Raw genomic sequence first — 12,557 nt, forward strand, 5'->3', positions numbered from 1 at the left:
TCAGGTTTGGGTAACTATAGTCCATAGGCCAAATCGGCTTATTATTGCAACACAGCCACACTCATTCATTTATCTGTGGCCTGTGGCTGTTTTCATGCTACAACAGCAGAGCTGAGTAGTTGCAGCAGAGGTTGTATGGCCTGCAAAGCCTAAAATATTTACTACTTGGTCCTTTAGAGAAAAAGTTTGCAACCCCTAGGGGCTTAGGGGCCAATCTTTGATCATGTGCTCTTCTAAAGAGTAGGAGAAAGGGGCGATGAGAACATGTGTTTGCAATAATTTGGGCTAAGGGGGGTGTCTTCAAATCACAGTTATTTCCTAGGTATTCCTTAGGCAATTGAGAGAAAGAGGAGGGTTAAAAGGAGGTTAGGTGTGAAGCGTTCTGCTTGTACTGTACACCAAGGGCAGTGTCTGCGAGGATTCCTGAGTAAGCAATGTCCCAGGTGCTTACGTGAGAGCTCCTTTGCTAAAATATCCATCCCAGCAGTCCCTGCATCAGCTCTTTATTACCCACTAAGTAAGTAGGATGCTTACTTAGCAGGGAGGGCAAACGCAGGTTTTTAAGATCAAGGTCATTTGTCCAACAACTGAAATGAGTAAAGGGAAATTTTGTAAGAAATGAGAGGAGAACTGCTTTCTACTGGTGAAATATCAGAATCACCAAGCTGTCACTCCTTCAGGGAAAATAGATTTCCTGGTAAAAGACTGTAGAAGTAGGAGGGATCCTGAAAATGTTACTATTATGAGCTATGCTCTGCGTTCTTAAGAAACACCATTTCTAGTCACTTAATGTTTTTTCATATTGTTTTTTGTTTTTAGCAAGAGAGACAGACAGAGAGAGGGACAGATAGGGACAGACAGGCAGGAAGGGAGAGGGATGAGAAGAATCAGTTCTTCATTGTGGCACCTTAGTTGTTCAGTGATTGCTTTCTCATATGTGCTTGACGGGGGTGGGGTAGGGGTGGACTACAGCAGAGTGAGTTACCCCTTGCTCAAGCCAGCGACCTTGGGCTCAAGCTAGTGACCACAGGATCATGTCTATGATCCCACGCTCAAGCCAGTGACCCCGTACTCAAGCTGGCGACCTCAGGGTTTTGAACCTGGGTCCTCTGTGTCCCAGTCAGACATTTTATCCACTGTGCCACTGCCTGGTCAGGCTCCTTTTGTTTCACATCATTGTGAAAACATCCCCGTGGAGTAGTTTTAAGTGTTATAATCCTCATATCCTGTTATTCACAGGTGGGGAAAGAGTTCAGGATGATTCTGCCTGATGTTCTATAATGCCTGTAGCACTTCCTGTTGGTCCCAGCCATTTGCCTCTTAACATTCGGTCCCTTTGATTGCTCTTTATCTTTATTAATATAAGTGTTGCCTTCCCAAGTAAATTCTATCCCCTTAGAGGTCATATATAGAATCCTATGAACAAAATGAACTATTGAGCAAGATAGAGACAGACTCAGAGAGAGAGCAGACTGACAGCTGTCGGCTGAAAGGCAGAAACCGTGGGCCGGACTGAAAACACAAGGCTAGTGTGTTCCAAGAGGAAAATTTATTTTAAAAATGCCTGGTGCAAGCTGACTGAGACCAGCAAAGGGTGTCAGCCCCGAGCTGCAGGAGGCAGTGGTAGATATAGGGGTTGGGGGTGGACTCGCATATCCTGGTTTGTGGCCTTGGTCACTGACTTGAAGATGAGAAGGAGGTGGGGGCCTCATTTGGGAGGAATGTCTTCTCAATAAGTTAACACAGGTCTAATTAGTGTAGGCCCATTACCGGTCCATCTGACATTCTTGCTGGGAGACAAGATAAAAATTTAAGATTTGTGAGTTAGCCCCTTTCAGGACTGGCCTTCTCCTTTCCTAACCTTGAGGTCGGGTTCCCCCCAAATGTTTGCTACTAAACATACTTCCCAGATTCTGCTGTGAAGACAAACTTCTTGCTGTGTTTCAAAGGGGAGGCCAGGAAGCCCATAAGAAAGAATAGCAAGCAAATGAACTATAACCGCACAGTGGGGGATGAGAATGTCCTGTTTCGAGCCCTTCCTCCTCCTCCGGGCCTGCATTGGTCTAGGGATGGAAGCTGAGTAGCCATTGTATCTCTCATCGGCAAAGGGGAACTAGATGAGGCGTGGAAGGATTGAGCGAAAAAGGACAAAAAAAGAGAAAAAACTCATGGTGGAGAGGGACAAAGATGACTGGGGGGTGGTGAACACACCATGTGGTGTACAGAGATGTGCTGTAGAACTGGTCACCTGAAAAAAAGAAAAAAGAACTAAAATTTTAAAAAAATTAAAAGAAATAATTGGACACCTGAAACCTGTATAATTTTGTTAACCGGTGTAACCCAATTGAAATAAAGGAATACAGAATTTCAGGTTCCACCAACACTAAGTCAGAACCTGCATTTTAACAGACTCCTTGGGCTGGCAGGTCGGAGATGGTAGCATAGGACAATGCCCTGGCTGATTCGTATCATAAAGTTTGAGAAGCAGTGTTTTTCAGTTTCATGCAGGTCTGTGAAAGAGTTAACCACCCTGATGTTGTCTAAGGACTATAGACTCAAGGACTGAAAACACTGGTCTAGAACACACTCTGGGATTCAGTGAACTAATCGTGACGTCTATGATTCTAGCTCAATTGTCTTTATCACGATTGCTAAACACGTTGTCCTTTTCTGTGATGTAAAGCAACTGGCTGCTCATGTTGGAAGGCGGGGTGGAGAGGGAGAGGCTGGCCATAAGAAACGCTGGAAAAGGAATTGCTCTGCACCAAGCTTTGCCAGCCCCGCTCTTCGAAATTCTGTTTGCCCTGTTCTCCACTCTTGGGCTCAAGGTTTACCATCTTTTCCAATGATGAGAGCCTTGCTGAGGGGAACAGTGGTCGGATGAAAATAAACTGCCCAGTAGAGGGATTGCTGGGTCATAAGGTAGTTCTATTTTCAGTTTTTTGAGGAACCACCATACTTTCTTCCATAATGGTTGTACTACTTTACATTCCCACCAACAGTGTATGAGGGTTCCTTTTTCTTCACAGCCTCTCCAACATTTGCTATTACCTGTCTTGTTAATAATAGCTAATCTAACAGGTGTGAGGTGGTATCTCATTGCAGTTTTGATTTGCATTTCTCTAATAACTAACGAAGATGAGCATCTTTTCATATATCTGTTGGCCATCTGTATTTCTTCCTGGGAGAAGTGTCTGTTCATGTCCTCTTCCCGTTTTTTTATTGGATTGTTTGTTTGTTTGTTGTTGAGTTTTATGAGTTCTTTGTATATTTTGTATATTATGCCCTTATCTGAGCTACTCAGAAACATTGATACATAAAGACACATGCAGCCCCATGTTCATTGCAGCATTGTTCACAGTGGCCAGAACATGGAAACAACCAAAAATCCCGTCAATAGATGACTGGATAAAGAAGATGTGGCACATATACACTATGGAATACTACTCAGCCATAAGAAATGATGACATCGGATCATTTACAGCAAAATGGTGGGATCTTGATAACATGATACGAAGTGAAATAAGTAAATCAGAAAAAACCAGGAACTGCATTATTCCATACGTAGGTGGGACTTAAAAGTGAAACTAAGAGACATTGATAAGAGTGTGGTGGTTACAGGGGGAGGGGGGAGAGGGAGAGGGAAAGAGGGAGGGGGAGGGGCACAAAGAAAACTAGATAGAAGGTGACAGAGGACAATCTGACTTTGGGTGATGGGTATGCAACATAAGTGAACGACAAGATAACCTGGAGTTGTTATCTTTGAATATATGTATCCTGATTTATTGATGTCGCCCCATTAAAAATAAAATTATTAAGGAAAAAAAAAAGAAAATAAACTGCCGCTGTGGAAGAGGCTTTGACCTTTATTTGCATAAGCCTTCAGGACCTGCCCCCTGTGTCTGGAAGAGGCTGTAGAGCAGCACCTTCCCTTCAGTTGTAAGGTTTGGGTTCAGGGCACCTTTAAAGCCAGAGCCCCCTTTAAAACTCAAATTCCCCTCACCCAACTTCTACAGAACATTTTCCTCCCCCACTGTGAGGTTGTAGTTAATTTGCTTGCTATTCTCTGGCTTAATGGCTTTCTAGCCTTCACTTTGAAATGTAGCATAAAGTTTATCTTCGCAGTAATGTCAGGGAAAGCTTACATTAGGAAGGTACCTGACAATTAGGGGAGTTTAAATCATAATAGTAGTTTGTAAAAGCCTAGCTTCAGGGCCAGAGTTGCTGTCTTCTGATAGCAGTCTTCTGATAGATCAGCCTGCCTCCATCCCCAGGGCAGTTAAAACCCATGAGGGAGGAGAGACCTTTTGAACTAGCCCAGGACTTTAGACAGTTGAGCCGGGAGATAAACAATTTGGAGAAGCTGTGGTGCCGCTCCAATCCACATAGGAAAAAAAATTACCTTGTACCTATAAAGGCAGTGATGTCAGCCGCTTTTTCCAAGACCCCTGATGTTGGGCAGATAAATATATTATGCTCACTTTGTTAAAGACGGCGCTGCCCACGAGGAGGCCATCGCCCAGGTGATATTAATGTGTGTCTCTGTGGGCAGGCAGAATCCTTGTAGCCTGGTGCTTGGTTTTGGGATTAAGCCTTTCCCACCCGTTTTGATGTGGGGCGGTACAATCCAATCATGCCTCAGAGAAGTGTCTTTGTATTAGAGACTTCCCTATTTTGTATATTGGATTAAAGGTTTGGAATCTACACTATAAAATGGGGGCAGAATGAGAGCTTGCTCTCTTGGTTCCTGGGATGATTAGCATGAGAGAGCAGAGGGAGCAGAGCAGAGAGCAGCGGAAAGAGGCCATGGGGCCAGGAGAAGCAGCCAAGATGGCAGAGTGCTGAGTGAGATGCCAGTTTGTATAGTTTGTGTAGAGAGAAGGAAGGAGATGGGGAACTAAGGAGAATAAGGCTGGTGAGCTAGAAACCTTTGATTCTAGGAAACTCGGATAAGTCAGTAGCTTTGTGAGCACTGAATGTGAGTGGGTTTTGGAGCCCAGTGTATATTTTTACTTGCCCGCCGGGTGCAAGCTAGAATTAAAGAAAATGGCCTATCAGTTCTTGGCTCCGTTGTTTCTTTACCAACTGTCCGAATCCAATGCGAACCTGCATGGGCCGGGTGGCTGCTGTGATGGTGGCCCTGGCTTCTGGCTTTACACCTGACTAACCTACAAAAACTGTACTGCTACCCTCCCCATTTCCAACACGGGTTTTGGCTTGGTCTCGGTAGACTTGCACCCAGGCGTTTTAAATAAACAATCCTTTTGGAACACACCAGCCTTGTGTTTTCAGTTTGGCTGTCCCCGGTGCCCACCTATAGACCTTGGAAGGGGTTTAGCCTGTCGGCTATCTCACACGGGACGTTGACAACAGGCTGTCCCCTTCCCTAGTGGACTGGGCACTGCAGCTTCAACCTTTCATCAGTCTCGGCACAACTTGTGATTGAGCATGCATGTTACTTAGCACGGTGTGCTTGGTTATTGTTTTAATAATTTTTCAGGTTCCAGGAAAGGTGATGATAGAAAGCAACCAACCTGAATATGAAATGGACCCCCTGCCACCTCCCTCAGCCCACTCCCAAAGCCCTTCCTGAAGAGCAGCAGCTGTCCTGCTAGCGCTTCGTGGAGGGGGAAGCGGATGAGGCTGCTGTCAGGTGACAGCCGATGTGGGGCAGCTTCCTCTCGTGAGGAGGGGGGCACCTCTGTAAGTGAAACAAACCCGTCCTTGGTACCAGTGTCTTAATGTGAATGAGTAACTGCTGATGTACCAGGTAGGAGAGGCTCTTCACTTAAATAATTGTAATTTGCCCTCAGCAAAGTTTATACCTGTTGGTCTGGTAATTTCGCATCAAAGGATCTGGCCTGAAGAAAGATCAGAGATTCAGACAGAGAGCTGGGGGGAGTATTCACCTCAGCGACACCTATGAAAGCAAGTTCAAAGCGGGATGCCCCCAAGAGGGTATACAAAAGAAGGGTGTATGTGAAAAATACTGGAATTTGCATTTAATTTATTAAATTTAAAAAAAATATATAAGTATAAAGTCAAATTTATATTTAAGTGAATAGACGATTTATAATTTGTTTATAAATGTAAACATCAAGTTAAAAATGAACAGCATGTAGAGCTGTCCCTTGGGTGGAGAGAGTGCAGGTGTGCACTGGGCACTTACTGCAGCAGGGAATCAGGTAGAACCACTTCTGCCCGCCTGGGGCTTACTGTCTGGTGGGAGAACGAGAAAAATCAATAGTAGTTGCAGCATAACAGAGTGAACAGTACTCTTATTGGTGCTATGCAAGCACGAAGGAGGACCAACTACCCTAGCCTTGGGGAGTCAAGGAAGGCTTCCAATAATTGTATTGCAGTGTACTTTACTGTATTTTATTGCATGGCATCAGATGGAGAGAGAGAGAGAGAGAGAGTAGGAGAGAGTAGGAGAGAGAGAGAGTGGGATTTGGCTCTCACACTTCCTTGTGTGTCCCTAAGTCATCAGTCATGTGTTATATGAAATCCGTTGGGAAGTGAGTGGGAATTTCACACTGTGGGCCCTGTTGGGCAAACCAATGTGTTTCAAGTGTGAAACAAGTGAGTTAGGTTTGCTCACTTGTATTTTGCCTAATTGGCTCATTGGCTCGGGGCAGTGCCGTTTGTGTTTGTGTGTCTGTGTGTCTGTGTGTGCAGTCTATGGAAGGCTGCAGGTGCTTGCCCTCCGGGCGGCAGATTGCAAACTGCAGACTGCCTGCCTCCATGGTGAGGGGCGATTGTTTGCCCAGCTGGTTTGCTGGAGAGGTCTGAGGCTGGTGGAGGCCTGCGAGTCCGGGGAGTCCAGAGTGCTGAGGGGCTTGGGAGTCCTGAGAGAGAGGGAAGCGGTCTTCCCTGCCTGCTTGCTCATCCTCCATTAGGAAACTTTAATAAACAGAATGGCCCACCGTTTTCTGGCTCCACAGTTCCTTTACCATCTGCCCAAATCCAATGAGAACCTGCATGGTCATGGTGGTGGCCAATGGCAATACAGGTCCCTTTTCCGACATAGCAACTACAAGGATATAATTTATAAATGAATATTAGGGTGTTCAAAGTTCTTTCCTAGGGGGTGTAAGGCACCCTATGGGAGGCCTAAGGAACACCCAGAGAGGACTCTGCCCCACCTCCAAGGAGGGCCCTGGATTAGCCTGATCCTTGGCTCGGGGGCCAGCTGTAGCGTCGCAGAGGGAAGCAGTGCTGTTTCAGTTGGTGGACTGTTTCCTTCTCTCCAGTTCCAGTATGTTTGTAAGAGCCTCCAGGGCATCTCAGTAAAATCTGTGGCTCGCTCAGCAGATTTGATAACACCACCGCGTTCACTGACAGCTCTTTACCTTCTGAACCCAACTTTGGCCTTCTGCTCCTTCTGCTGAAATTCAAGGCTGCGGATGACCTCCGGGTCAGTATCTTGCTTTCCGTGGCAAAAAAGCTAATGCTCAGATGTGAGATTAAAGTAAAGGGAAAACTAAGTTTATTTAGCAAAAATTCTGCTGTCATCAGAAGGAAATATCCACACCTGCTGAAGGAAACGAGCTGAAGAATCCCCAAGAAGGACTGATTTTCTGTGCATACATTGCTCCCTGAGTTTTCTAGCCTAAAAAGCCAATCTTTTAAACAATCATGTTTCTGTTTAATCCTTTTTGAGAGCAGCTTGGTCCTGGAATTCCTTGGGCATATTAAAAGTGTGAATAATCTTGTCACTTGGAATAAATCTCTTTGATATGCATGACATGATTGAATTTCTCTTAAATGAATGTGGCATTACCTTGTAACAAAGGTGGATTAGCTTCTGTTTTCTGATTGCCCTTGAATGTTGCCCTAAAGATGCCGGAGCGCTGATGAAGTTAATAAGGCTGTGCATTGATTTGCAGATACGAGGACCACCGCCACAGTCCCAGACATGTCCGCAGGACCAACAGTTTTCAACAGTGTGATGGCTGGGACCAAGATGCAACGCATGAAGGAGTAAGTAGTGTGTTGCCCGACCCCTGGGAGAGGCAGTATTAGAACATACTGACAACGGCTGGGATCCCATCACGGGATGCTGGGCTAGCAGCTGTGCTTTCCTAGACGCAGCAGTGGGTAGAACTGTACAAGCTCAGGTAAAAGACCTGAATCTGCATCGAAGGCACCTGTGTCCCCCCAAAATTCGTGTGTTGAAATCCTAACTCCCAAAGGTAATGGTACTGGTAAGTGAAGCCGTTGGGAGGTGCTTACACCGTGGAAAGAGTGCTCATGCACGGTGTCAGTGTTTTATACAAGAGAGCCCACAGAGGCCCCTAGCCCCTTCCGCCATGGGGGGACACAGAGAAAAGGCAGTGGCTATGAGCCAGGAAGAGGGCTGTCACTAAAAGGCGACCATGCTGGCACCTTAATCTTGGACTTCCCAGTCTGCAGAAGTGTGAGTTATAAATTTCTGTTGTTTACAAGCTACCGAGCCTGTGGTTATATCAGCCCCAGACTTGGGGTGGTAAACACACAATGTAATATACAGGTAATATGTTATAGAATTGTACATTTGGAACCTATATAATGTTATTAACCAATGTACCCAATAAATTTAGTAAAATTTTTTCCTGACCAGTGGTGGCACAGTGGATAGAGCATCCGTCTGGGACACTGAGCACCCAGGTTCAAAACCCTGAGATTACAGACTTGAGCACGGGCTCACTGGCTTGAGCACGGGCTCACTGGCTTGAGCATGGGGTCGCTGGCTTGAGTGTGGGATCAAGTGATGCTTATCATCTCTCCCCTTTTATTTCTATCCATCCTTTTCTCTGTCTCTCTTGCTAAAAGAAAGAAAGAAAGAAAGAAAGAAAGAAAGAAAGAAAGAAATTAAATAAATTAATTAAATATGAAAACAACTGTTGACTCACAGATACACAAACATTGCCATGCTCTTATTATTGCCATGGCGGGGTCCCCAGGAAGCAGACTGAGATGGGGGTTGCTGTGCAGGGGGTCTGTGAGGGAGGCTTCCTGAGTCCCGCACCTGGAGGCAGGAAGGGCAAGGAAGTGGACTGGGCACAGGGGCAGTCAGGCTGCGATTCGTCTCAGTGGAGGCCTCTGTGGACTCGGCAGAGAGCTCTGAAGCTGGATCAGCCCTGCAGAACTGTCCTGAGTGGCAGTGGGAGGGCCAGGCCGTTACAACCGCAGGTCAATCCCGGGCTGGATGTAGGCCTCCCTGGGAAGGGACTGTGACTGGGCAAGACATTCTGCAGCCAGAGTGATCCTCAAACTGGCTGACGGCTAAGGGTAGTCCGCCAGCGGCACCCCCCCCCCCCGCCCCCGCTGGCCTGCTGTGATGAGTAAGTGACATATGCCTGTGAAACTGAAACCTGCAAGAGGCATTCTTAAATTCCCTTAAAGAAAAATCACCTCAATTTGGAACTCAGCACTAAAGAGTAAAGCAGATAGCTTTTTATTAAAAGTCTATAGGGAAGGAGGAGGGGTGAAGGGGAGTATGGGGGGTGGATATATGGTGATGGACGAAGACTTGATTTGGGGGGAAAGAACATATAATACAGTGTACATAGATGTGTTGTAGAATTGGGCACCTGATCCATTAAGTCATGGTGCACTTTTGACCGGTCACAGGAAAGCAACAAAAGATGATAGAAATGTGAAATCTGCACCAAATAAAAGGAAAACTCTCCCAGTTTCATACCTATTCAGTGCAGTTCGATGTGGGCTCACGCACAGATTTTTAGGGCTTCTTAGGTAGCTATCCCGTATAGCCTCTACAGACTCGTCACTGACTGATGGCCTACCAGAACGGGGTTTCTCCACCAAACTGCCTGTTTCCTTCAACTGCTTATCCCACCGAGTTATGTTATTCCTGTGTGGTGGCGCTTCGTTATAAACGCGCCGATTCACGTTGCACTTTGGTCACGGATTCGAATTTAGCGAGCCACGGAACACACTGAAATTTCCTCTGTACCATCCACATCTCGACTGGCTTGGCCGTGGGCTGCTCCGCTGTATAAACGGTGTTACATCATCATCTGCGCATGTGCATATGCTGCCACATCATCCTACAGAAACTGGGAGGGTTTTCCTTTTATTTAGTGCAGATTTCACATTTCTATCGTCTTTTGTTGCTTTCATGTGACCTGTCAAAAGTGCACCATGACTTTACGGACACACTGTATGTTAACCAGTGTCACCCAGTATAATTCAGTTTAATAAAATATTTATAGGGAAGGGAACTCAAGAGATATATTTTAGGGACATTGATTACATTAGGTTAATCATGTTAATTTTTTAAAAATTTATTTTGAAAAATATGAAGCCTATAGCAAAGTCTCACCAGTTAACATTTTGCCACATGTATATAATCTCTCTACATCTATCTAATTTGTAAATTATAATTATTATTGCTGTGTTATTTGAGAATAAATTTAATTCATCATGATTCTTTCCTCCACTTAAGTGTTCAGCTCCAAAAAACAAGGACATTTTTTATATAACCACAGTAAACTATTATACATTTAAGCAATTTCATATGGATATGTACTATTTAATATACTAATCTATCTATATTCAAGTGTCGCAGATTACCCCAATGATGTTCTTTATAGCACTTGTTTTTTCTGATACAAACCAGGAACATTGTATTTAGTTACTGCGGTGTCATTTATTCTTCTGTCATTTATTCAGCTATCCATTGTCTTTCCTGATACTGACATGTTTGAAGAATACAGGTACTTCTGTAGAATGTCTCTTAATTTGGGTTTGTCTGATATTTCCTCATGATTAAATACAAGTTATGCATTTATTAGTGTTATCCTATATAAGTGATGCTGTGATCTGAATTTTTAAAAGTTTAACTTGGGGAAGTTGCAGAGATACACAGATGTAGTCAGAATAGTGTTATTAATCCCAATGATTCCTCAGCCAGCTCAGCAATTATTAACCCATGGGACACCTTGTTTTATCTCAACTCCCATCTATTCTTTTAAGAAAGTCCCATTCATCATATCTTTCCATTCATTAGTCTTTCAGTAATATGTGAATTTTAACCTGTTGTTTGACATCTCCCCTAGGGTATTAGTGAGGCATTTTTAACTCAAGCAGTCCAAAGCTGAATCCCTGATTTCCCTACCAGACCTGTTCCTCTCACAGCCATCTTTACACAAGGAAGGTAGGATCTGGGTGAGAACAAACCGTCCAGCTCAGTCACTGGTGCCCCCACGGCTTCATCTTCTCCAGCTGTGAGAAAACAAGCTCTGTGAGGAAGTTGGTACAATGCATGTTGCCATGTTTCTTCAGGTCCCTCAGCTGGGAGACCCTGGGGCTCAATTGCATTATATGTGTCAGGCCTATAGTAGACCTTAGCATAGTAATCAGGAGGAAGATGTGGAATGGGGGACAGCAGCTGCTGGGATTTATATTCCTGCTTATAGTTACTAGCATGTGTCCTTGGACAAGTTATGCAGCCTCCTGTGGCTGAGATTCCTCATCTGTAAAGTGGGGCTGACAATGGTTCCTTCCTCATAGGGTTGTAATCATGAATGTATGAAACGCACTTAGGATAGTTCATGGCAGATAGTAAGTGCTCAACATTAGACTTGCGATTAAGCAAGATTTGTGGAGACAAAATACCTCAGCAAGGCAACTTTAATAACTTCTGCAGAAAGGCATCCTGCCACTAGTGAAAGCTGGCCAGCAAGCATGCAGGCAGGGGGTGAATTCTGTTTTTGTCCCTAATGCAGGCCCCAGGCTGGGTCTTGCCCGATTGGCTGGGGTGGTGAGGCACAATCTTACTCTTTCCTGATTGGCTAGTTTAAATGGCTGTGCAAAGGGGGAAGGGAGGGGTGGGGATAGAGAACCAGATAAAGGGGGTTGGAGAAATTCCCACTGAAGAAAAGAACATGAGGTAAACAAGTTGTTTTTCCTTCAGTCCCCCCTGTTCTTTATAGGTCTTCATTCTTCAAACTCAGTAAGCAGAAGTTGGCTCTGGTCATCAGTGTTCAATACTGGCATCTGGTTAGATTAAGGGGGAAGGCTCTGCTTGGTTCCATAACCAACATCAGTCTCTGAATTAGGCCTGGAGCACATGGGACGATGCAACATCCTATAAGAATCAAGACTCCGATAACAATTATTGGGGGGGGGGGGCAGAGTACAGATGTCATTAATCCTTTTCACTTTCCAAATTGTTGTTTTATTAAATTGGTGAAGGGGTCATCTATATCTGAGTTTTTGACATTCATTTGCTAGGGTGGTCAGTCTGTGATAAGACTTTGGTAATGGTACCATCTGGGACTGTGTTATTCGGGAGGTAGTTACAACACTGGGTTTCAATGATAACACATACTCCACCTTGCTCTGCTAGTATCACATCTAGTGCTAGTCTGTTCTCCAAGGCCATTCAGCTGGTAAGATCAAGCTACTCTGCGACTCCCTTAATCAGACCCCTAGTGTAACTGATGAGTCTTTGTTGATTATAATACACACACACACACACACACACACACACACACACACACAGTAGTTTATTCAATCTATATTCTTGTTTATGGTTACCCACCAGAATA

At 44.8% G+C, this 12,557-nt stretch overlaps 1 protein-coding gene across 5 annotated transcripts in view; it reads left to right on the forward strand.

Moving 5' to 3' along the window:
* The window catches only part of NEK11 (NIMA related kinase 11), a 290,594-nt gene that overhangs the window by 235,587 nt on the left and 42,450 nt on the right, over positions 1–12,557 (forward strand). For all 5 annotated transcript variants that reach the window (XM_066351279.1, XM_066351278.1, XM_066351280.1 and 2 more), the window contains one exon: positions 7,890–7,983. In XM_066351279.1, the coding sequence (XP_066207376.1) occupies positions 7,890–7,983 (94 nt within the window). The remainder of the gene's footprint in view (positions 1–7,889; positions 7,984–12,557) is intronic.

This window comes from Saccopteryx leptura, chromosome 10 (genome assembly GCF_036850995.1).
Source record: "Saccopteryx leptura isolate mSacLep1 chromosome 10, mSacLep1_pri_phased_curated, whole genome shotgun sequence".
Classification (NCBI taxonomy): Eukaryota; Metazoa; Chordata; class Mammalia; order Chiroptera; family Emballonuridae; genus Saccopteryx; species Saccopteryx leptura.